The sequence below is a fragment of the Arvicola amphibius genome, chromosome 6, assembly GCF_903992535.2.
Source record: "Arvicola amphibius chromosome 6, mArvAmp1.2, whole genome shotgun sequence".
NCBI lineage: Eukaryota > Metazoa > Chordata > Mammalia > Rodentia > Cricetidae > Arvicola > Arvicola amphibius.
Genome location: NC_052052.2, coordinates 11695457 through 11719753, shown reverse-complemented (window position 1 = coordinate 11719753; position 24297 = coordinate 11695457). Strand labels below are relative to the sequence as shown.

The window sequence follows — 24297 nt, the reverse complement described above, 5'->3', positions numbered from 1 at the left end:
CAGACCAAGCCCTCCCCCTGAAGCACATGAACACCCAACCAGTGGACTAAAATTTGCCCAATGGAAAGAGCCACAGGTCACCCCTATAGGCTGTGACTCGGGCAGAGGACCACAGAGAACCCTGGGCCCTGCTCCCATGGGCCCTCCACTCCTGCCCACCTGGCTGGCCCGGAGCTCGCTCTCGGTGGCCTGCAGGCTCCTCTCCAGCACTGCCATCTGGTCCAGCGTGGCCCTGCATTCCCGCTTGCTACGTCGCACACTCTCTTCCTGCAGTGCCAGTTCTGCCTGGGCCCCGCTCAGTCGCCTGTCTGCACTGCGCCAAGCTGCGACCACCACCCAGTCCCATCAGTTTCATGCCAAGCCCAGCCCCGAACCAGGCCATGAGGTCCAACCTGTACCCCACCCTCTCCAAGCTCTGCCTGGACCATTAGAGGGTCTGTAGATTTGGGCCCCTTGGAGCTGCCCAGGGAAGGTCTCTGGAAGGAACCAGCAGAGCCAGGTAGGCCAGGACTGGACATAAAGAGCTACTGACACCAGTTCCCTAGCCTCCCACCTCAGTTGCTAAGAGCATAAGAGGGCAGAGGGGCCCTCACCTTCCTCACTCTCAGCTACCGCCTTCTGCAGCTGCTTGGCCCTTGAGGTTGCACGGTCTCTCTCTGCTTCCATCTCAGCCAGCTGTTGACTGAGGGTGCTGGTCTGGATCTTAAGTTCATCCTGTAGCCCCAACAGAGGAAAGTGGAAGACCCCAGCTCTGACCACCATGGCTTTTCTCTTGGATCCTGGGTTCTCCTCCCAGCCATCTCCACCGGCCTCACCCGCTCCCGTTGGGTACTCCGAAGCTCTTGCAGAAAGTCTCGGAGGGCATCACGCACCACCTCTGGGTCTAAGTCTGGAGGTGCTGGGGAGGCAGTGGGCCCTGGAGATGGTGGCTGGGACTGAGGGCTATATTCCAAAGGACTGGGGCTGCTAAGTCCATCCTCACTTCCTGGAAGAGAAGATATAGTCAAGGACATGGCAGCCAGGTTATCTTCCTGCCTAAAACCCCTGTCGAGATCTACTCACATTCCTCAGCCAAGCACAGCTTATTTTCTTTTTTTTTAATAAAGTAGTTCTTTTTATTTATTTTGAAATAGGTTCTCTATATTATTATAGTTCAGGCTGTTCTAAAATTCACTACGCAGACCAAGCTGACCTTAAACTCAGAGATCTGCCTCCCCATTGCTGAGACTAAAAGCATGTGCCACCACACCTAGCTTATGTTTGTATTATGTATATGGGTGTTTTGCCTGCATGTATGTGTGTGCACCACAAGTGTGCCTGTGCCCATGGAGCCAGAAGAAAGCATTAGACCCCTGGAACTGGAATTAAGGACAGTGGAGAGTTGTCCTGTGAGTGCTGGAAACTGCACTCTGCAACATTTTTCCCTCCCCATTTCCCCCTACTTCTGGGATGCACTGGTCCCCACATCAGCCTTAATTCCTTTTCATTGATGTTTTGCTTTTTGTTTTGGACAATATATATATATATATATATATATATATATATATATTAATCTTTGTTTACTTTTTGCTCTGGAGGTACTATGGGTGAACCCAGGGTCTTGGCCATGCCAGGTAAGCACCCTGCCACTCCACGAACTCCTCCTTTTTGAGACAGGGACAGGGCTCACTATGTAGGCTGGACCTGACTCACAATCCTCCTGCCTCAGTCTTCTGAGTGCAAGAATTACAGATATGTACGACCATGTCCAGTTTTATGCAGTACTAGGGATCAAACCCAGGCCTCTGAACAGAATGGGCAAGTGCAACTGAGCCACGTTCCCACACACCTTAACTATATTTAAAGATATGATCTGGTGGCATGAATTACATTTATGCTATTGTACATTGGTCATCTCAAATCTTTTTTCTTCAGTTCTGTATCTCCCCAAATTCCCCATGTTGGGCATAACTTTATTTGGAAACAGGTAGACGTCATACTAGAATGGTGGACCCCAAACCCACTATTGTTATCCTTATAAAAAGGGGAAATACAGATACCATGTGACCACTAGAGTTGTGAAGCATGTACACATCCTACCCAGTACCTTCAGAGGGGGTGTGGCCCTCAGATTTCTAGCCTTTGAGACAGTCAAACACACATTTCTGCTTGTTAAGCCTCCAAGTATGTGACAGCTGGTCCACTGTCCCTAAACAATCTACCAGATGCATCAAATGCAGAGGAAAATATTTCTAACAGCCAGGCATGGTGGCACAAGCCTGTGGGCCTGGCATTTGGGAAGCTGAGACAGGAAGATGGCCCTGAGTACAAGGCCAGCTTAGGCTACACAGTGAGTTCCAGGATAGCTTAGAGTGAGACCCCCTGTCTAAAAACTGAGGCAAAACAACACGATCACTGAACCTGTACTGAGCGTGTGCAGACTTTCTTTGTGAGTATTCTCCAAGGAGGATGTCCACATGATTTGTATGTGCATTAGCTATCACAGTGCTCCAGAGACTGAGGATGTCTAGGTAGCTGTGTGCAGGTTACACAAACACAGCAATTACACAAAGCAGCCGAAAGCATCTGTGATATGGGGAGACAGAGAGTCCGCATTCTTCCATGGCTACTGAAGGGTCACAGTTCCTTCACAGAACAGTCCTGGCCAACTAAGATAACCAGACAGAAATTTATTTTTGAAGCACAGCTCTCACTGTCTCCTCTCTAGATCTAGGTAACCTTGAACCTGCTTGCTGAGTCTATGTTCTTGTCTGTGCTAGAACTCACTGATGTTTGCCTTCCTATGCCTGCCTTACTTGATGAGTAGAATGTTTCAGAGCTGACCTGCATTGTGGCATACGTAAGAGTGCCATTCCTCTTAATGGCTGAATGCTACTCCACAGGATGGATGTACCACATTTCTGTTTATCTAGTCATGTTGATAGATACTTGGGACGTCACTGCCATTTGGCTATTATGAACAAGGTTGCAACAGACTTTGCTATAGAAGTGCCTACCACATGCCTGTTTGCAGTCCTTTTAGCTATATACTGAGGAGCAGGAATGCTGGATCTCCTGTCACTAACAATTCTTTTTTCAGTTGGGCAGTGGTGGCACATGCCTTTAATTGCAGCACTCGGGAGGCAGAGACAGGTGGATCTCTGTGAGTTTGAGGTCAGCCTGGTCTACAGAGCAAGTTCCAGGACAGGCTCCAAAGCTACAGAGAAACCCTGTCTCAGAAAAAAAAAAAAATGAGGGAGGCTGGGACGGGGGGGGGGGGGGATGGAGAGGATGGAGAGATGGCTCAGTAGTTAAGAGCACCGGCTACTCTTGCAGAGAACCTGGATTTGATTCCCAGCACCTACATGGCAGTTCACAAACATGTTAACTCCAGCTTCAGGGAATCTAATTCTCTCTTCTGGCCTCTCATGATGCACATACATATATGCAGACACTCTCACAAACACATAAAATAAAACAAAGAAGATGGGGTTCAAAGATTCAGAAAAGGCAAAGGAACCTTAAGGGTCCCTCCTTTAAAATGTCACCCAGGAGCCCACAGCAGCCAGGGGGTGTCGCCCTCCCAGGAGTGTGGCTTCACTCACCTCCTGCGGGTGCTTCCCGCGCTGGGGACATGGACACTCGGCCCAAGCCCAGACCCCGACGCAGGGCAGAGCGCAGACCACCCAGCTGGGCCTCTGCCACCCGCCTTTGCGCCTCCACGCGGGCAAGTTCGGCCTCCAGGCCCTGCGCCCGGCCCTCAGCTGCGCTCAACCGCAGCCCCAGCTCAGAGGTCTCAGCCCGCACTCCCTCCAGCCTCAGCTCCAGGCCCCGGACCACGTCCAGCTGCCTCTTCTCGGTGCCACGTGCCTCCTCCAGGGAGCCCAGCAGGCCTCGCTCACGTGCCCGGAACTCAGCCTCTTGCTCCTGCAACTTCCTCTGGGATCCCTGGAGCTGGGGCAGAGGTGAGGCCAGGAGACCGAGTCACAAGGCCGCCCCCATTCCCCACTTGGTGCCTGCCACCTGTGCCTTTAGTGGCCCCCACTCTGTTGGGAGGGAAAGAACATCCGCAGAGGGAGGGGTAATTTGAATTTGCTTCTTTGTCCCTGCTGTTTATGTGTAATGTGCAGTTAGTGAAGATAGGAACATGCACATAGTGCCAGGCAGAAATTACTTTCCCAAAGACCCAAAGCTACTCTAAGAGTCATGGTTCTTCCACTAATAATGAAACTGTGGGGGCAGCCATGATAAGCTAAGTATGGGCAGGTCACCCAAAGGAAGTTCTTTACTTCCAACCATTATCACCTGCCAGAGCAGAACTCGGCCATCAATAAATCTAATAAGAGGCCTGAGTCTCAGTAGTTTACCCTGAGGCAATGCCTGGTTGCAGGAGGAACCACAAGCTGATATTACTCAACCTCCACCCAAGAACAGACCATTCAAAGGAAATGCCTGGCAGGCATTCCAACTGCTGTAGATAAAACACCTGCCAAAACACACTCATCAGGACACCCCTAGACAAAGGCCTAAACTTCAGAGACCCCTCACCCCCACCTTTACTACTATAAAACCTTATTCTAATTGAGCTCTGGGCTCTCTGTTTATTCCAATATGTTGGAATAAATAATAAATAATAACATTTAGTCCAACATATTGGAATATGTTTGCAGAGACAGCGTTTGCAAACTTGATTAAAATAAAGACTCTTTGCTTTTACATACGGGTCTCCTTGTTGGCTTTTGTGGGGACTTCGCGGATTTGGGCATAACGAAACAAAGAGACAGGGACAGAGAAGTTAAGTGATTTGTCCAAGGTCACACAGGGAGAAGCCATCCATTATAGACTTGCAACACACAGAAAGATGCCCTCTGGTAAAGAGAAGGGGCCACCTCTGACAGTCGTTAGTTCCATAGGAAAGCCCCTCCTCTACAGGACACCAGGCCCTGCACCAGCCCCTCCTCTCACCCCATCTTCCCTGAGTGTAAATGAGTACTTTGAAACACAGAGAGTGTCTAAGTCAAAGTCACACAGAAGACCTGGTGGCTGTGTGACACTGGGCAGATGTCTTGACCTTTCTGAGCCTGCATGGTTCTCCTAGTGAAATGGGGTTTCCATTATCTGCCTCATGAACAGGCTGTGGGAAATCAACTATGGCTGTCTTCAGAGCCTTTCCAAGACCTTCTGGTATCTGCACACATTAGGCCTACAGATTATTTTGCTTGTTAGTATTAATACAACTGAGGGAGGGTCCCAAAGTAGTGGGCTCAGCACACTCCTCTGCAGGGAAGACACAGGCAGACAGTAGCCCACCCTCCCCTGACCAACCCAACCCCCTGCCCAGTTACCTCCTGCTTCAAGGCCTCCAGGCTGCTCTCACGTTTTAGCAACTTCTGCCGCAAGCTCAGAACCTCTCGCCGGCTCTCCTTCTCTGCCCGCTCACCCAGGGTCAAGCGGCTCTGCAGGTCTGCCAGCTCCCGGCCCAGCCTGGCATTGTCACTGTCCAGCATCTTCATCTGTGAACCAGAGCACACAGGGAGGTCAGCTGGGCCGTACAGTTCTGCCCAGTCCTGGCCCAGGAGGCTCTCGGGATAGACTGACCTAGGATGTAGGCCTCAACTTTAATATTCCGAGTCCATAGTGGCTCACTGAACTCAGTTCATGCCAGGCACCTCGCCCCAGTGGCTTGTATGTCACTTGATGGGGGTTGGATGTGAGGGTGACAGCAAGGAAGAGGTTGACAACCAACCAACCTAGCAACTACAGCTGGGAACCACAACACCCAAGGTCTCTGCTCACCAGAGTGCTTCCTGTTCTAAGCACTTACACCAACTGAATTTACTGTCATTTGTCCCTGTATGTTTAACCCTGATTTCATTGAAGAGAAGACAGGCCAGAGCACAGAATGACTAGCCTACTACACAGACTGGTATATGATCCCAGGCAAGGGGAACATTCTAAGTCTGTTTCTTCCCAGGAGCAGGTGGGGCAAGGACCACCCACCCCACAGGACTATAGCAGGCCTGACATATATGCCAACCACCTGGCTGCTGACTTAAGGGGCTTGGAGGGACTGAGGTGAGAAGGCATTATTTTCAGGAATGCCACCCATCTTAGAGCATCGGTCTTTAGCTATGACACGATGTCTCCATCGTAACCATCAAGGCAGTTTCCTGTTCCCCTTAAGGGGGGAAGACTTGACGTTCCAGTGCGCTGGCAGTGCCCAGCAGACAGCAGACACTTGATCAGTGCTTGCTGGTGATGGGGTGGGGATCTAGTCCGAGTCAGCACCCTACAGCCTGCAGACAAGTTCAGCCACCTCCTGCTTCTACTAAGGCAAGGACAGCTCTTCCATTTTCAAACAGCAGAAAATGGCTCAAAACCAAAATGCAATGAGACAAAACCACAGAGGAAAACAGAATTTCCTGACACATGATAATGAGATGAGGTTCAAATCCGTGTTCACAAAGGTTGACTGGAGCACACCCCATGTTCATATTCCATGCAGAGGACGTGTGTGTATGTGTGCACATCTCCCATCTTGTACTGGAGAGCAAACACAGGCTTTGGGCGCGTGGGGCAAGCACCCTGTCACTGAGCTACACACCCCACCTCTTATGGGTATTCTCATTTTTAAAAAATTTATACCAGGTGTGGTGGAACACACCTTTAATGCTAACACTCGGGAAGCAGAGACAGACAGATCTCTGAGTTTGAGGCCAACCTGGTCTACAAAGCAAGTTCCAGAACAGCTAAGGTTGTTATACAGAGAAACCCTGTCTTGAAAAAAAAATATTTTTACTTATTTATTTTTATATGTATGAATGCTTTGCCCCTGTATGTCTGTTTGTGCACCACATATCCCTGTGGAGGCCAAGAAGAGGGTATTAATACTCTGGAACTAGAGTTACAGACAGTTATAAGCTGCCATGTAGGTGATGGGAATCGAACCCAGGTCTTCTGCAAGAACAGTCAGTGCTCTTAACTGCTGAGCCATCTCTCCAGGACCTACTTTTATTTCTTGGCAGTACAGGGCAGTGAACACAGAACTTCATGCTTCTGGTAAGCATTCTCACTGAGTTAGTAATTTATAGCCTTGATGTTTTATTTTGAACAGGGCCTCAGTAAGTCAAGACTGTCCTTGAACAGACCTTGCAACCCAGGCAGGCCTTGAACCCATGCCCCTCTGGCCTCAGTCTCCATAAGTAGTTGGGAGGTTGCGGCTGCTTTCTTTTTTTCTTTTCTTTTTTTTTGGTTTTTCGAGACAGGGTTTCTCTGCAGCTTTAGAGCCTGTCCTGGAGCTAGCTCTTGTAGACCAGAACTCACAGAGATCCGCCTGCCTCTGCCTCCCGAGTGCTGGGATTAAAGGCGTGTGCCACCACCGCCTGGCTTTGCGGCTGCTTTCTTATAGCAGTAAGTAAGGAGGGTGGAAGCAGAGCCCTGTGGCCTGTAAAAGTGGAAGTACGCAGTAGCTCTCGGCTCACTGCAGTCTGCTAGCCAGGCCTGCTTCCCTGGAGCTAATCCTTTACTGCTCAGGTTCCTCTCATACTGGACAAGATGCTGGGCCTCCCTGTGGGGACGCCTGAGTTTGAATGTGACACAGGACACACAGCATCTCCACAGTTCACAGGCAGAAGGCCCCTGAAAGCCCTGCTGCTCTACAGAAGCTTCCTCTGAACTAAAACTCTCTCCATGAGGGAGGGGAGGCTCCTGAGATCCAGGAGGTAAACACAGCCTTTCAGGAGGGAATGGAAATCTGAAAAATTCTCAAAAGCCCATCCTCAGCTTTACAGATGCATAAACAAGCAATGAGGGAGGGGATTCCCTGTCCAGCTGCAGCCTTCAGAAGAAGCTGCTCATGGCAGGGTTGGTGTTTATGTGATGTGGCCAGTTTTGCATCATCCCTGCTCCTGTAAGTGACCCTTCACCCACACTCCTGCAACTACTATAAAAACTCACTGGTTCATCAAGTTGGACTTTGGGGCAACCATTACTTTGGTCTGTTGTGGGTTCCCTTCTGGGGTGAGTAGGGGTATGTTCTCTTACAAAACCCCATCCATGAATGGCAAGGTCAGGTGAAAGGCTTGCTACAGCCCAGGCCTTGATTTTACAGTGGACCCAGCCTCCTGAGACGGTCACTGCTGGCCAAAGCATGTGGAAGGGCAAGAGCCAGGACCGCACCTGTCGCCTAAGCTCCTGCAGCTCTCGGCGAGCCTCCAGCCTGGACCGCTCCACCTCCTGCAGTGAGGCCCGCAGTTCTCCAGCCTCCTTGCCTATGGATACACGAGCCTCCTCCAGGAGAGCCAGCTTCTGCTCCTTGTCTTCATTGGCAAGCTTCAGGCTGGAGAGAACAGAAGGTAGAGGCCGAGTCCTGGGACAGTCATCTGCATCTCGGTACACAAGGCTCTCCCCTGGCTCCTAGTGGGTCCGGCCCTATCTTGCCACAGGGTAGCCTAACTGCTGCCTGACCACATGGCTGTCCGTGCACTAACCCAGCCCTTGGCAGGGAGAAGGACATGAGGGAATCCAGGAGGGAGCTTAGTTTCCAAGGTTATTGACACAGGTGAAGCCTGAGAGTGACCCAACCCTCTCCACTGTCACCTGTCCATTTTTTGTGACAATTAAGCCACCAAAGTGATGCTAGGCTGTGCTTACAGACATACCAAAACTCACCGTGTATATGGTTCCCTGAGCCACGGTTCAGTTGAGTTCTTAACTGCTAGAAGATGGGATGTGGTCGGCAAGGCTACCCTCTGCACCTCTCACCTGATGCGCTCGCTCTCAGCCTTTTTCACGGCAGTCCTCAGCTCCTCGTTGGAGCGCCGCAGGGCCTCACGCTCCTTAGTACCCTCACTTAGACTGCGCCGCAGCTCGCTGGCCTCCTGGCGCTGGGCCTCACAGCCCTCCTGGCTGTCCCGAACCTTGCGCTGAGCCTCCAGCAGCTCTCGCCGCAGCCCATCAAGGGTGTCCTCCAGTAGGCGTAGCTGACTTCTCAGTTCTTCTGCCTGTGGGTCCAGAATGAGGTCAGGACCCCTCAGGCTAAGACCGTAGCAGGAACAGGCTTATATGCCACTCCCTTCCCTAGCTAGGGGATATCACAGTCCCAACACTGCCCCATTAATCTGAGGTGGTAGCTGATCTCAGTTATGGTATGGGACAAGGAATACTGGACTCAGCAGCAGTACATGAACCTGAAAACAGTCCCCATTAGGACTGTCCAGTGAATGAGTCCCCCAAGCCTCCTCTGCAAACACCAGGAGCTTAATAAATGTCTACTGCCTACTATTTGGGTTAGCCACGGTCTGTCCTCTCTGCAGGAGGATTCACGGGATCAGCCCCAGCACTCCACATGCAGCCAGGACAGTGTCAGCTCACCTCTCGCATGCTGGAATCCCGCTGCCTGCCCAGGTTCCCAGTCTGCTCCTGGAGTTCTTTCACCTGCTGGGCATGGGTCGCAGTGGCCTCCTCCAGCTGGGCCCGGAGGTCTCGAAGCTCAGATGTGAGGGCGTTCACTGTGTTCTGAGGCAATCAGGATCCTCACACTTAGTCCTGATGTGGCCCCCAACCCCACTACACTGCCCTACCCCTCTGGCTGAAATGCAGCCCCTCCTAGGGGCCACCACAGCTTCATTCTTCAGTTGTGCGGGGGGGGGGGGGGGGGAGGGGGGAGGGGGATAAGGGGGTGAGGGTGAGGTGTGATCTTTAAGCTGGCTTCTCTACACTTGTGGTCTCACCAGGGTGGAGTTATTGGCTGCTTTCCTCAGCTGGGTCCTAAAGGAAGGGCTGGACCTTCCCCACAACCTGGAATCATCCCCAAGGAAGACCAGGCCTTCCCACAGATGGGCCCCTCCAGACAAGCTGCTTTCCCCTTGGTTAAAGGCCTGGGTGCCTACCTACCCGGTCCTGCTCCTGTCGGCTCTGGGCATCTCGCTTCTGCCGTTCCATCTCCAGAGAGATGGCAGCCAGACTGTGCCGGGTTCCCATCAACTTCTCAGACAGTGCTGTCTTCTCAGATTCCTTCAGGGACAAGGCCTAGGCAGAGGCAAGAAGACAGGGGTTGGTGGGTGGCTAGTTCTTTCTCTTAGCCTCCCACTGGTGCTCAGTAGCAGCACTGGCCCAGGAAGTGGACATGATCTACAGAAAAACTAATGCCTCAACTACCCCAGGGCAAAGACTTTCGGGATTCCCATGTTATAGAAGAGAAAACAATGGCTCAGGGAGAATGTCACTTGCCAGGGTGACACAGCAGACAGCTGCAGTCTGCCATGCTCTATTACCTTACAAAAATCAAGAATTAACTATTAGGAAGGGTCAGCAAGCACCTGTGGGCACCCTCCACAGGCATGCAGCCTGAGGCCAGTGAAAAGAGAAGTATGTGAGACAGCTTGCCTTGTGTCTACTGTCACTGCCACTGTGTGCTAGGCCTCCAATTCTCCTACCCTGCAGGTGAGAAAACTGAGGCCCAGGAAGAAACTGGCTGATTCCTGGACTCCAGCTGCTGTGTGGGGACTTGCTGGACAGAGCCAGAAGAGCCGCAGAGGCCACCCAGACTCACAAACCTGCTGCTTCTCACTCTCGGCCAGGAGCAAGCCTTCATCCCGCTCCTGCTGCAGCGCGGCAATCTCCTCACTCAGTTCCTCCTTCTCTGCCTCCATCCGTGCCAGCAGCTCCTCCCGCTCCTGCTGCAGCTGGCCCTGCAGCTGAGTCCGCTCTGCCTGTAGTTCCCGCCATGCAGCCTCCTGAGGGCCAGAGCCAGGCCTTGTGACATGCAAGGAAGAGCCCAGGAAGCCCCTTGCATAATTCAGGTCAGAAAAAGGCCCAAATACCCCGCCCCCCAGCTAAGAGGCAGGATGGGTGACCAAGTCACATCAGGTCTTTGAATGCAGCAAGGAGGCACAGCAACCTGGGCTGGGGATAAGAATGCTCCCTGGTGAAGATGAAGCAGCAGCCACCCAGACAGAAGAGAACTAGGCCAGGGGTGTAGCCTGGAGGCTTTGAGGGACAAACAGGCTGGAACCTCAGGAATCCTCAGAGACATGGTAACAATGGGTCAAAGCCATAGGCACAGTCACTGGGTCACACCAGGTGAGCTGTGGGATTGAGGGCTACAGGGACAATAGGGACCCTCAGCCCCAAGATGACAAAGTCAATCTGAATTTTATTTTTTAAACTTTCTTTTAGATTTATTTATTTTCTGTGTATGGGTGTTTTGTCTGTATGATGTCTATGTACCCTGTGCATTCCTGATGCCTCTGAAGGTTAGAAGATGGCACTGGGTTCCCTGGAACTGAAGTTACAGAAAGTTATGGATGATTGTGAGCTGTCACGTGGGTGCTAGGAACTTAACCTAGAAGAGCAGCAAGTGCTGGGAACCACTGGACCCTCTCTCCCACTCTGTGAAAGTGGCTAAAGGGTTGTACAGAGCGGAGTAGGGCTGGTTACAAGAGTGGCAGACTCCAGGGACCAGACTGGCAGAAAAGCTGGAGAGAAGACAGACTTGGGAGCACTGATGAGGTCAAGACAGATAGGACCAGGGATCAGAGCATGGCTCCCTGAACATGGTACAGCCCATGACAAAGGACAGCTTTCTCCAGGTGTTCTGTTCCCTAGAACTTTCTGAAGGATAGTAGGCGAGACCTTCTTCAGGTGATACCCTGACACCTACTGACAATGTGTCATACGTGGTAATTTCCACCTTAATTCAAGGAGGTTCAGGGGACATCTCTCACACCACTGCCCTGCAAGTAGAATATGAAATACGAAACTGTTGGAGACAGCCCACTGCTAGGCTCAGTTTCTAGAGGCCCCTGTCCTGCGGACAACTCTGGAGAGCACTCCAAAAACAGGAATTGACAGGAAATTTACTAAGTAATAGTCACTAGGCTAACTCCTTTACACACAAGACCCCATAGCAATCTATCCCCACTTCTATGGGTGGAAAACTGAAGGAACAAAATCTTAAATAGCATCAGTGGAGTGAAACCAAGATCAGACACAGACTCAGGAAATGTAAGCATAGAATCAGTGTTCAAGTAACTTCCTTGGCATGCCCTGCCTTGTCATTCTTGAACTTTAGCAAATGAATGTAGCTTTTTACTGTATGTTTTGTTTTGAGACAAATTCTTACCATGTAGCCCTGGCTGTTCTGGAACTATGTTGACCAGGCTGGCCTCAAACTCTCAAAGATCTACCTGCTTCTGCTTTCTCAATGACAGTATTAAAGGTATGCACCACCACAACCAGCCTCTTTCTGCTATATACTATACTGGCCTTGTTTTGGTATGGTTGTGGGTTTCCATCAGGTACACTACAATTGGACTTAATTTGGGGTCTGGAACTCTACATATCTGATAAGGACAACTTACTCCCACAGATCTTCCCAGCTGTCCCCAGGGCTTCCATGGCAGACATGAAGTCCTGTTACACAGATGTAGAGACTGAGGCAGAGCAAGACAGCCACCTCCCCAGAGCTCAGAGATAGTAAAGCTCAGAGTCCTGCCTACTCCTCCCCAGCTGACCAAACCTTCTCACGCTGGAGTCTCTCAAGGTCTTCCTCATGAGCTGCTCGCTGCTCCCGCAGAGAGGCCTGGGCCTCCCGCTCAGCCTGCACCAGCTTCTGGGTCATCAGCTCTTTGTCCAAGGCTGCTTTCTCTTCAGTGGCTGTAACCTGCTGCCGCAGGCCTGCCAGCTCCCCTGCACAAGAAGGATAGCAGGAAGACAGGGCTGAGTCACAATCTCCCTCTGGGACAACACACTCGGGCCAGATGAGCCACATGGGCAAAATTAGAGGGAAGAGAGCTTGCCTGGCACCTACATTGGGTTTCTTGGAGAAGTGGCTCACCCCCTCTGGATACCAGTTTCCCACTTGCCATATGGGCTCACTGGCTCTGTTCCCCTCATATACAAGGGATAAAATGCCCAATGAGAAGTGCTACATAGAGGGGAAGGCTATCAAAACTGCAGTGACACTCATTATTGACATGCTTGCTGGGTCATGCAGCTGGTAATACTCCATACATCCCAGCATATCACCGCATTTAAATGATGTGCCTTGTTATTTAAATGTCAAAGATGATGCTCCAAGACCAGAAACCATGCAAAGCTGTCTAGCTTTATGGAGTGTCTCCATTAGTGGCAATGTCAGCCCTCACGGAGGGGTCGAGTGGAAGGTTGTGTCCCACCTGGTCAGTAAGTGCAGTGCCCTCCTCGGGTCTGTCTGAGTCAGGAAAGTCAATTCCCACAACCCAAGCGGGTACTTAGCTCTCTGAGCTTTACATTCGCTGAGCTGTAAGGATTGAATTTAGAGAGTGGGGAACATGTGGGCACCATGGGCTGGGGCCATGAGGCTGATTCATGGAAGCAGCTGATGGTTCTCTAGAGACCTTAGAACTCTCCAGCCTCCCTGATGACGAAGACACAGCAGCCACAGTTGGCTGAGTCAGGCACTTTGCCAAGGCCTTCGTTCACAAGCTCCTTCACCTCATCCTGGCAACAGGTTAGGCAGGTGGGTATTCCCCCTCCCTACCTCTGATGTCAGAGGAACCTACAGCTCAGAGAAGGAAGAACTTGTTCAGGGACCCAGGTCTGCCACACACCTCACCAAGGACTCCTAACCTCTAGTATGGAGCCTAGGTATTCCCCAGGACCCAGACCCTCGTACCCGTCAGGGTTTCCTTAGCCAGCAGCAGGGCTTGACTGTCAGCTTCTAACTGCTCCCGGCGGGCTTCAAGCTGAGCCAGCTGCTTCTGCACATCAAACAGGCTGCTCTCCAGGGATTCCTTCTCCAAGCTGTAGCACACATTCCCCGAGGCCTTGTGATTCAACCTCCCTGACCCAGGACTGTGGGTATCAGGGTGCAGCCAGCATGGGCCAAATGCCCTCTACCTGCCCAGCTAGAACCCAGGCTCCCCCAGGAAGACTGCACCTGAGCTAGGCTGTGTTGGTAAGCATGGCTCCTAAGTAACTGGCTCCTCTGGGTTAACCCCAGGGCGGGGCTGGTCAGGAAGTATCCCCAGGGGTGCCCCCTGCTGGGAGTTGGGCAAAGACCGTGCCTTACGCCTTACCGTAGTCTAAGGGCTTCCTCCGACAGGGTTCGGCCCTCACGCTCTGCTGCTGCCAGCTGCACAGCCAGGCCAGCTCGCTCCTTGGCCAGTGCCTCCTTCTCCCGGGTCGTGCGCTCCAGTGCCTCCACCTGCCGCTGTGACTCCCGCAGGGCCTGCTCCAGCTCCTGGTCCCGTCCACTCAGCTGCCGGGAGAGCTGGCCAATCCAGGGATTGTGAGCAGAAGCCCTGGCTGGTTCACTGTGCAGCACTTTAATGTGGGGGTCTAGTCCAGTGCTGGCCCGGCAGCAGAAGACTAAGGGATTGAGCACAGACTCTATACTGGTGTGCTGTGTGTGCCCAGGGCAAACCCTAGCCTTGTCTACACTTGCAAATGCACACATGTGAAAATAACAAGGGCCCTCGTCACTCACTCTGCCCTGTGCCCAAAACTTTCTAAGAAGCTGAACACAGCAAGGCAAGGAAAGCAGCTGTGCAGGCTGCAGGGAAGAGCTGGAGCTGCATCTTCCTCACAGGACCCCTGGACCCCAGAACACAGGCTGCATCACAGGCCCCAGAGGCCTGGAACCCTAAGCTGCCTTCCAGCCATGTGGCTCCAGTTCCTTGAATCTCTACTTTCTTCATATGACAGATCTTCACCAAGCACGGTTCAAAGCCAGCGCATCCTCTAAGTGACAGAATCTTTTAGCCTCAGAGACAAATGGGATGGTAGAGACATGTAGGGTATAGCTTGTTCAAGGCCCTTAGCTAGAAGAGGTGAGGTGCATATACACCCAGAGGCAAGCACCTAAGCCTATGGCTTATGGCTTATCCCAGAATAGCACATGAGTGGCCAGGAGCCCTACCCACACATGTGCTTGGGGCTCAGCCCACCTGGGTCAACTGCTCCTGCAGATGACTGCGTTCACTGCGCAATGCAAGGAGCTGCTGCTCCAGCGCCTCCCGGACCTGCTCAGCGGCACAGAGGGAGCCCTCCAGGCCCTGCCGCTCTACCTCCTGCTCCAGTCTCAGCTGCTCCAATCGTTCCTGCTCCTCTAGAGCCAATGTAGTAGCATGTTCTGCCTGCTGCTGTTGGCCCAGGAGCGCCGCCTTTTCTTCCTCTAGCTGTAGGATATGGATAAAGGTCTGGGGGAGGAAGGGAACTGTCCCAGGACCAGGGATGCCCCTCTATTCCCACCAATGGTCACAGCCAGCCCAGGGAAGGCTCCCTAAGCTGAAGGAAGAATGTCCACAGTATGGAGTACAAAGCACCAAAATACAGCAGGGCCCTCTATGATGCACAAAATAGACAGACAAACAGGATGAGAGGTGGACAGCAGGACAGACAGGGTAGGGTGTAGGAGCCCCAGCATGCTTGACAGAGGAGACAGGTGGTTGGTGTACAGTATACCTGGGCCATGAGGCGGTTTAACTCCAGCTTGTCCTGGGCGAGACTCTCATTGAGGGCACTCAACTTGGACAGGGAGTCTCGCAGGGAGGCCTCCTCTGCCCTCAGCTTGGTCAGGGAAAGCTCTAGCTGTGCACGGCCAGCCTCGGCCTACAGTGGGAACAGGGAAGCAGATGTCAGGGAGAAATCCAGGGAAGCAGACGCTGACAGACTGGGTCGGGGCCAAGGAGGAAGGGTTGAGAGGAGTCAGGTAATTCCATCAAAGAAGGCCACAGACTGGGATGCTGTCTGAAAGACACCTCATACCTAGAGCTGCTCAAGAAAGGACCATAAGGCAGAGCCAGAGGTCAGAAGAGACTACAGCTGCAGCCTAGGGGCCATCATGTAGAGCCTAGGCCACCAGAAGTGGGTCAAGCACCTTCTGAGGACTCTTAGGACAATGGCCCCAACTTCCTCAGTCCCAGGACCCATCTCCACACAAAGGTCCAGGTGACCCTAAGCTTCAGGCTCCAGTCACAAGAGCCCCTGAAGAAGAGGGATCTATGGCCTGGGTCAAAAGTCAGTCTGTGGGGGTAGGGAGATGGCTCAGTGGGTAAACCATTTGCTGCTCAAGCATAAGGACATGAGTTCAAATCCCCAGAATCCATGTACAAGCTGTATGCCTAAGTTAACAAGTATAATGCCAGCATTCCTACAGCATGATGGGGGAAAGACAGGAGAGTCCCCAGAAGTTCAAGATCCAGCTAGTGGACAAAGCAGAGAACAATGATGGGCCATAAATAAGGTGGAAGGCATGGACAAACACCAAGGCTATCCTGACTTCCAGGCAACCACCACAGCACACACTTGCACCCCACCACACACACGGCATGGGGTGTGTGTGGATTTAAAACACAGTAACAAATAAATAAATAGATAAAAAATAAAAGGTCAGTCTGATTCCAGTGACATGCTCAGTCAGTGGCCTGAGTGGGGTCAGTCTGTGGCCAGTGAACAAATCCTGAGTTGTGCAGCTGGCAGGACTCACCTTGGTCAGTGCCTCGGCCACCTCGGTCTTCTCTGCCTGCAGCACATCCCTCTGCAATATGGCACTGTTTAGTGCCTCCCGCACCTCCACCAGCTCCTTAGCCAGTCCTGAGCGCTTCACTTCCAGCTGCTCCAGCTGCCTATGGCTGTGGGACAGAGGACTGTTATAGAATATTCCTTTACACTGTGTGAAGATGTGCCACTATGATTGGTTTAATAAAACGCTAAATGGTTCATAGTTAGGCAGGAGGTATAGCAGGGACTTCTGGACAGAGAGCACTCTGGGAAGAAGAAAGGCAGAGTCACCAGTCAGATGAGGAATAACCAGGAAGGGCAAAATGGAGATGAGTTAGATAGCAAGCACATGGAAGAATGTAGACCAAACAATATGGGTTACAGCACTCAGGATGCAGAGACAGGCGGGTCTCTGTGAGTTCAAGGCCAGTCTGGTCTACAGAGCAAGTTCCAGGACAGGCTCCAAAAACTTAAAAAATATATATGGGTTAAGTTACAAGAGCTAGTTAGAAACAAGCCTAAGCTAAGGTCAAGGTTTCATAATTAATTACTAATGTCTCCATGTCACTTTTTAAATTTTTATTTTACGTGCATTGGTATTTTTCCTGTGTGCATGTCTTTATGAGGGTGTCAGAACCCCTGGAAGAAGAGTTACAGACAGTTTTGAGCTGCCTTGTGGGTGCTGGGAATTGAACAGGGGTCCTCTGGAAGAGTAGTCAGTGCTCTTAACTGCTCAGTCATCTCTCCACCCCCTCCGTGAGCTGGCGGTCCTAAAAGAAAAGTCCACCTACATATGACATCTGGCCACATAGATCCACATAAGGTGTGAGAAAACTAAAAAAAGTTCAGAACCATAGAGACAAACATGGCTTCCTGGCACATCTTCCTGGTGACCAAAGTCTCTAGGGGTAAGCTCGGCAGTGTACAGACTGCCAAGCTCCAGTGCCATGCACTAAGCTAAGCTACACTTCAGCTGATATAGTTTAAGATTTGTCTCATACCATCAGAAAATACGGCAGATGCTTAGTAAAGTCATGTTCAGACACAGAAAACCTTTAAGAGGTAGTGTTTTAAAGTGTACTTAGATGCTGAAGAAAGAAAATGGGTATAGATAGTAATAGAAAAAATAGTTTATAAATAATAAAGTCTTTAAAAATGTAAAATAATATAAAAGTCATGTAAGGATTATTATAACACAGAGAGTTGACCCTTTTATGGTGCTTTGTTAATTCTGCATTTTTTAATGTTAATGAACAGAGAATGACAGCTGCTAAGAGACACCGGATTGTGGAAGGGACTGCTGAATTAAGCCACCCTAGATACTTTAGGAAAGCCTTAACTTTAAAATGGAAGTCAGAAAATGTATTATTTTGGGGAAGAGGTTATGCTTTTGTTTCCACAGGAAACCAAAGACTGTACTGGCTACGTAAAATAAACCCACAAAAACTACAAGGCAGATGACTTATATTTTACCTGCTCAAGAATAAAACAAAAAATCATCTTTGGCTGGCTTGTGTATAATATACCCAGTCCACACTTGTGTTAATATAGATATGTATGTTACCTTTGCAAGTTTGTGTGTTTTCAGAGCAGGAGGACCAGACATCAATGAAAATGGGTGGCCCAGGTGATCCAGTCTCTCAGAATGCCTCTGTCACAGTTTCCTCAGAGCTCTACATCCAGAACAGCTTCAAGACTGCTGGCTGAGATGGTCCAGCCTCACAGACTACTCCAGCCCTAGATTTTCCTATCACACCGAGACTGGACAACAGCTAGCTCTTCCAGGATTGGGTCCCCTAAAGATGTTGTCATCCCCAGACAACAGCAAGCAGTCTAGAGAGCATGATGCGCACATTCCCAAGAGATGCACTGAAGGACCCTTGGTGAGCAGGGACCCACCTGCGCTCCAGCTCTCTGCGGGCCCGGGCCCCCTCCTGCACTGTGTTTTCTTGCTTGTCCTCCAGCTGGGTGTGCTGGCGCCTCAGGTCCTCCTGGGCAGCCTGAAGCTTTTCCAGCTCCTGGCGTAGCTCCTCGGCCTGCTGCTGAGTCACCTGCAGGTTGTGGGCCAGGCTCCCCTTCTCCCTGTAGGACACAAGGAGAGGAGAGGGCATTTTGAAGCTGCTGTCTGTCAGAGAAGATGGTTGAACTGACTACTCCGACTACAGCCTCTACCCACTTCTTTACTACAGAGTGACAACCCCCAAATATACTAAATACCAAAGTGAAAACAGCTTGTGGCATAATATTAAGACAGGGAGCTAGAGAGATGGCTCAGAGGCTAAGAGCACTGACTGCTCTTCCAGAGGTCCTGAGTTCAATTCCCAGCAACCACATGGTGGTTCACAACCATCTACAAAGAGATCCAATACCCTCTTGTGGCATGAAAGCAAACATACAGGCAGAACACTGTATATATGATAAATAATAATAAATAATAAAAACAGCATTTGGGAGCAGTGACAGGCAGATCTCTGAGAGCTTTGTCTACAGGAGTTCTATCTAGGACAGGCTCCAAAGTTACAGAGAAACCTGTCTCGAAAAAACAAAAAAAAAACAAAAAAACAAAAAAAAACCCCAAAAAACAAAACAACAACAACAAAAAACACAATAGAATGCAAAATGGGTTTCTCACCAAGGATATTACCATTTAAAAGGCCCAGTTTCTTCCCATAAAAGGAAGCCAAAGGCCTGGCCCCAAGTGAGCCACTGCCACCTCCATCCACACTCACAGTTGAGTCTAGAAAGTCTTTCACCAGCTGTATGAAGACAGCTCTGACAGATTCACATGAATTTGAGGTACTACGGGTGCAGCACTTGCCACACATCCTGGAACACAGTAGGTATACAAATGCACACATGCACACCTACTGTGCTTCCATATTGTCAGGACTATGGAAGGCAAAAGCAGAACTCAGCCAGGGTTAAGATGAGCAGGTGAGGCAGGCAGGAGTGAGGGTGGGAGTTGGGTGATCGCACTTTGAGTTTACCTCCTCTCCCTCTCTCTCTCTCTCTCTGTTTTGTTTTTGTTTTCCTAGATAGGGTATTTCTGTATAGATCTGGTTGTTCTGGAACTCACTTAGCAGGTCAGGCTCGTCTTACTATATGGCCCCGGCTGGCTTGGAACTGTTATATAACCCAGGCTGACCTCATACTTGGGACAATCTTCCTGTCTCAGTGTCCTAAGTGCTGGGCTGCAGATGTGAGCTACTTGCTTGTTTTAGAGACTTCTTTGTTTGTTTGTTTAAGACAGATTTCACTATGTAACCCTGGCTGGCCTGGAACTTCCTAAATAGAGCCAGCTGGCCTAGAACTCACAGAGATTTGCCTGCCTCTGCCTCCAGAATATAGGAATTAAAGGTATCCACCACAGTGCCTAGCTTTGGTGTTTTTATTTAGAAAAAGAAAATGAAAAAGCAACAACACCAAAAATAAATAAGTAAAATCCAAAACCTACCAGGTAGCCAAGGGGAGGATAATGTATGTCTCTTTAAAAGAAATTTTATAACATCTTTAATTTTGTTTTTGTTCTGTGTGTGGAGGTGTGTGTATAACAAGGCACATGAATGGAGATGAGAGGATAACATTCCTGAATCAGTTCTTTTAAGTACATGCCACTGTTGCAGAGGACCAGTTTGGTTCTCAGCATCCACCCTGGGTGGCTCATAGTCACCTCAAACTCCAGATCCACAGGGATCTAGCTGGTAGCTCTGGTTTCTAGGAGAGCACATACCCACATACAACTCATCACCACCACCATCATCATCACTTTAAAAGTCTGGTTGTTCTTCCAGAGGCCCTGAGTTCAATTCCCAGCAACCACATGGTGGCTCACAACCATCTGTAATGAGATCTGGTGCCCTCTTCTGGCCTGCAGGCATACATACAGAATACTAAGAATACTGTATACATAATAAATAAATAAATCTTAAAAAAATCTGAATAAAAAAAAAAAAAAGGCATAGTGGTGCACGCCTTTAATCCCAGCACTAGGGAGGCAGGGGCAGGCAGATGTCTGGAATTTTCAAGGCCAGTCTGGTCTACTTTGGGAGGTCCAGGCCAGCAAGGGCTACACAGTGAGATCCTGTCTCAAAAACAAACAAACAAACAAACAAAAAAGTCTCTAAGAAAAGCGGGAACTAATAGCTCACATCCGCAATTCAGCACTTAGGCCGCTGAGGCTGGAGGACTGCCCCAAGTGTGAGGTCAGCCCAGGCTATATAGCAGCTCTAGGAGCCAGCCAGGGCTGCATAGTGAGGCTCTGTCTCAAAAATATAAAACTCAGATAAATAATAACAAATAAACAAAAAACCTGCCTTTTAGTTTGGCTGGGATGTATCTCAGTGACAGAGTACTTCTCTAACATGCACCAGGCTTGGGTTCATTCCCAGCAGGAGACAACTAACCAACAGGAAACAGTTCAGAAGAGCACTGAGAGCAGAATTCTAGAATGTTCTATAGCCACATGTGGCAATGGGGGTACTTGAAATGTGACGAGAGTAACAAGGACTGACTTTTTTACTTCCTTGAAAACTGTCGATTTTTTCACCTGGATGGTGGGGAGGAACCCTCTAGATGAAAGGCCTGGCTAGCTAGACCCAACGCCTCCCACTGGCCTGGAGGCCCCGCACCTGCTAAGGAGTTCGTTGGCACTGCGCAGGCGCTGGGCCTCGCGCAGCGCATCCTCTTGGGCCTGGGCTGTGACTGCTGTCTGGTCCTGCAGACGCTGCAGCTGCTCCTCCAGGCCCCGCCGCTCTCCCTCGCTGTCACTGAGCTGCTTGCGCACGGTGCCCAGTAGCTCCTGGCTGGCTTCATAGCGCCCACGCATATCCTGGGGTATGGGGGTGACAGGGTCTGGAGGAACCCATTCACTCCCTCCTAACAGCTCCATAGCGTTGGACGTGTCTGAGGCAGCAGAGGGGATGCCTCCACTGTGTCCTCCCTTCTCTGCCAAAGGGGCAACTCCAACTAGCGCCCCCAGGGTCAGACAAGGAAAACTGTCCCTTAGATACTGACTCCACCCACAAGGGCCCAGGCCCCGCCCCCTCGTTTCCTCCCACGCAACCCCGCCTCTGGGTCCCAAACTCCCCTTGTCCTAGGCTCAGATTCTCTGTTCAGGATTTGTCTTAGGATCCTGGCCCCAAGCTTTATCTCCATTTCTGAGGGCTCCAGCCCCTTTTCTGCGGCACTCACTGCCATCCAGGCACTCCGGGCTCAGATTTTATCTAGAACCCTCCATTAGCAGTCGTTTCTCAGGGCCCCAGCCCGGCCCCCATGGTCCCTGGCTGTGTGAGCGATGCTCAGGCCCAGTTTATACCTGGACCTGCAGCTGGCGTTTATGCAGGGCCGAGTGGATCAGAGTGAGCATGGAGGAGTCGGAGCAGGCTGGGGACAGGCCTCTGCGCGGGGAACGACCTCGACCCGGGGAGGAGTGCCGTGGTGGGGTGGGGGTCCGTGGGCCAGAGAGCCCTCGCAGGCTGCCATCAGAGGTGTCTGCAGTGTGTCCTGAGCTGCTGAGCTGGACACCACTCTCTGTGTCCGATAGGGCAGCCTTGCGGGGAGGGAGAAAAGAGGAGTGGGGGGTTAACTAGTCACAGGCATAAGCGAGGTAATGTGACATTTCCCACATGCCCCTTCTCCCAAGAAGCCTTTCAGAGCCCATCTCAGCCATAGTGCAGCCCTCTATGCAAGGCCTACCATTCACTGTCCTCCAGTGTCCTCTGGGTGAGCCAGTAAGAGACAGCAGCCAGGGTGAATAGGCCCCACCCACTTCCAGTTCATCCCAAGGTTCCCAAGGGGTATGGCGGGGGCTCAGGTGGGCTGTAAGCATACCTGCGCCAGGTCCCTCAGTGTCTGCTGCAGTCCCTCTCCATCCTCAGTGTCCAGGGCTGCCTGCTCCTGGACCCGCAGAGACTCCTAGCAACAAGAAAGGTTGGTCACAGTTCTGACGAAGGATGAAGTCACTTCTTCCTGCCCCTCTGGGGTAGCAGTTATGGCCATACCCACAGGTCAGCTGCTCTCACTGAACAGATGAGGCCCGGAAAAGTACAGTGCCCTGTCCCAGTCACATGACCTAGTGAAGAGCCCAAACCCTGCTCCACAAAGGGGTGTGGAGCTCAGGCGGTGCCCTGGAGGTATGCTTCTGGTGGGGAGGCAGTGGCATTCCTCAGGGAGCCTAAGAAAGGGTTCAAGTCCTGACTCCCCACCTACTGAATTGGAGACCCTTGGGCTTTGGCTTCCTCAACTGTGTAATGGCTTGCTGCAGGAGGGTGGAAGGGCACAGAGATGGTGAATGTCACTGTGCAAAGCCTGGCATGCACTGTGAGGACAGCAGTCTGGATGAGACATTCATCGTGTCCCAAGCAGCCTGGCCCTCAGCCAGTAGCCATAGATCTGGTTGGTGCCACATCTTACCAGGGCCGCCAACTTATCAGAAAGAGTCCTGTTGACTTGATCCTTCTCTGTGTTCTGGTTCTGAAGTTGCTCCACAGACAGGGCCAGCTCTGTTACTCTGGAGGAAGGAGCAAAAGAGGTGAATGGGGGACCTGCCTCAGTTTCTCAATTTACCAGCATATGTCCTCTGCATTTCCCAAAACTAAACAAAGACCCTAGGATCCACCGCCCCAGGTATGGGACCTGGAGTAAGAAACTTCTTACCTGGGGGCCTCTGATTTCTCAGCTGCAAAATGGGAATGAGGTTGCAGCTGGCTGTATCTCATGAGAGAGCAGTGGGGGCAGGAGTTGCGGTCATTCAAGTCATCAGAGGTTTAACTGCCTATATGTCTAGACCCCAATTCTCTGAACCTCAAACACAGTGCCTGGGAAGCCCAGCCAGGCTCACTTGGGGAAGGCCCAGTGATGGAGGAGTGTATATGTGTTACTTTTATTATTAATAAAAAACTGCCTTAAAAAAGAAAAAAAAAAACTGCCTTGGCCCTTTAAGAGACAGAAAATTAGGTAGGTGGAGTAGACAGAACAGAATTGTGGGAACAAGGAAGTAGAGTTGGGGAGACGCTTCAGGCAGTCTCCATAGTGAGTCTCCATGCTGCTCCTCTCCGAGATGGACACAGGTTAAGATCTCTCCTGGTAAGCCACACCTCGTGGTGCTACCCAGATTACTAAATATGGGTTAAAGGAAGATGTGAGAGTTAACCAATAAGAGGCTGAAACTATGGGCCAGGCAGTGTTTTAAAAGAATACAGTTTCCGTGTAATTATTTCGGGTGTAAAGCTAGCCGGCGGCCGGGTGGCGGGACACAGCCCCGCCGCTTCACACTACAGCCCAGCCCTGGTGAACATATTCCTCTCTGAGTCTCCAGGGGAACCCTCTGCAGGAAGGGAGTTGGTCACAGATGGGCCTGCTGCCACCCACCTGGCACTAAGGTCAGCCTTGTCCAGGTCACTCTGCACCTGCAGCTGGGCCAGGTCCTTCTCCCGGAGCAGCTTGGCCCGTAGCTGCTCCTCTAGTTGGGCCTGCAGCAGTGTTTGCTTCTCCAGAGCCGCCTCAGCCTGGCTCTCAGCCCGCTGAAGGCTGGCACTCAGTCCCAGGCCCACCTCCTGGACAGCCCGGGATGTCCGTACTAGCTCCCCTCCCAGCTGCAATAGGTCCCTAGGAGAGAGCAGAATAAGGGGGTGTGGAGGTGGCCTCCAAGTACAAATCAAAACTACACACTAGCACTATCTGTCACCATCAGATTATAGAAACAAAGTCACATTATGCCCAATATGGGTGAGGTCGGGGGAGAACTGGACGTCCCCTATACAGCTGATGAAGGGCAAGTGGGCAGAACCACAGGGGAAGGCAATTAGGAAAAGCCCTGAAAGGTATGAACACCTG

The 24297-nt window shown here is 51.2% G+C and overlaps 1 protein-coding gene across 1 annotated transcript in view; it reads right to left on the bottom strand.

Annotated features, from left to right (window-relative positions):
• The window catches only part of Crocc (ciliary rootlet coiled-coil, rootletin), a 37165-nt gene that overhangs the window by 4963 nt on the left and 7905 nt on the right, over nucleotides 1–24297 (bottom strand). The window contains exons 7-28 of the mRNA XM_038333858.1: nucleotides 23833–24069; nucleotides 22876–22972; nucleotides 22294–22377; nucleotides 21779–22012; nucleotides 21093–21292; nucleotides 18364–18546; nucleotides 16451–16595; nucleotides 15427–15573; nucleotides 14910–15140; nucleotides 14040–14233; nucleotides 13637–13764; nucleotides 12500–12669; nucleotides 10536–10715; nucleotides 9874–10008; nucleotides 9352–9495; nucleotides 8743–8981; nucleotides 8158–8317; nucleotides 5325–5492; nucleotides 3585–3933; nucleotides 816–985; nucleotides 594–714; nucleotides 160–323 (exon numbers count right to left, since the gene is read on the bottom strand). Coding sequence (XP_038189786.1) covers nucleotides 160–323; nucleotides 594–714; nucleotides 816–985; nucleotides 3585–3933; nucleotides 5325–5492; nucleotides 8158–8317; nucleotides 8743–8981; nucleotides 9352–9495; nucleotides 9874–10008; nucleotides 10536–10715; nucleotides 12500–12669; nucleotides 13637–13764; nucleotides 14040–14233; nucleotides 14910–15140; nucleotides 15427–15573; nucleotides 16451–16595; nucleotides 18364–18546; nucleotides 21093–21292; nucleotides 21779–22012; nucleotides 22294–22377; nucleotides 22876–22972; nucleotides 23833–24069 — 3880 coding nt within the window. The remainder of the gene's footprint in view (nucleotides 1–159; nucleotides 324–593; nucleotides 715–815; nucleotides 986–3584; nucleotides 3934–5324; nucleotides 5493–8157; nucleotides 8318–8742; nucleotides 8982–9351; nucleotides 9496–9873; nucleotides 10009–10535; nucleotides 10716–12499; nucleotides 12670–13636; nucleotides 13765–14039; nucleotides 14234–14909; nucleotides 15141–15426; nucleotides 15574–16450; nucleotides 16596–18363; nucleotides 18547–21092; nucleotides 21293–21778; nucleotides 22013–22293; nucleotides 22378–22875; nucleotides 22973–23832; nucleotides 24070–24297) is intronic.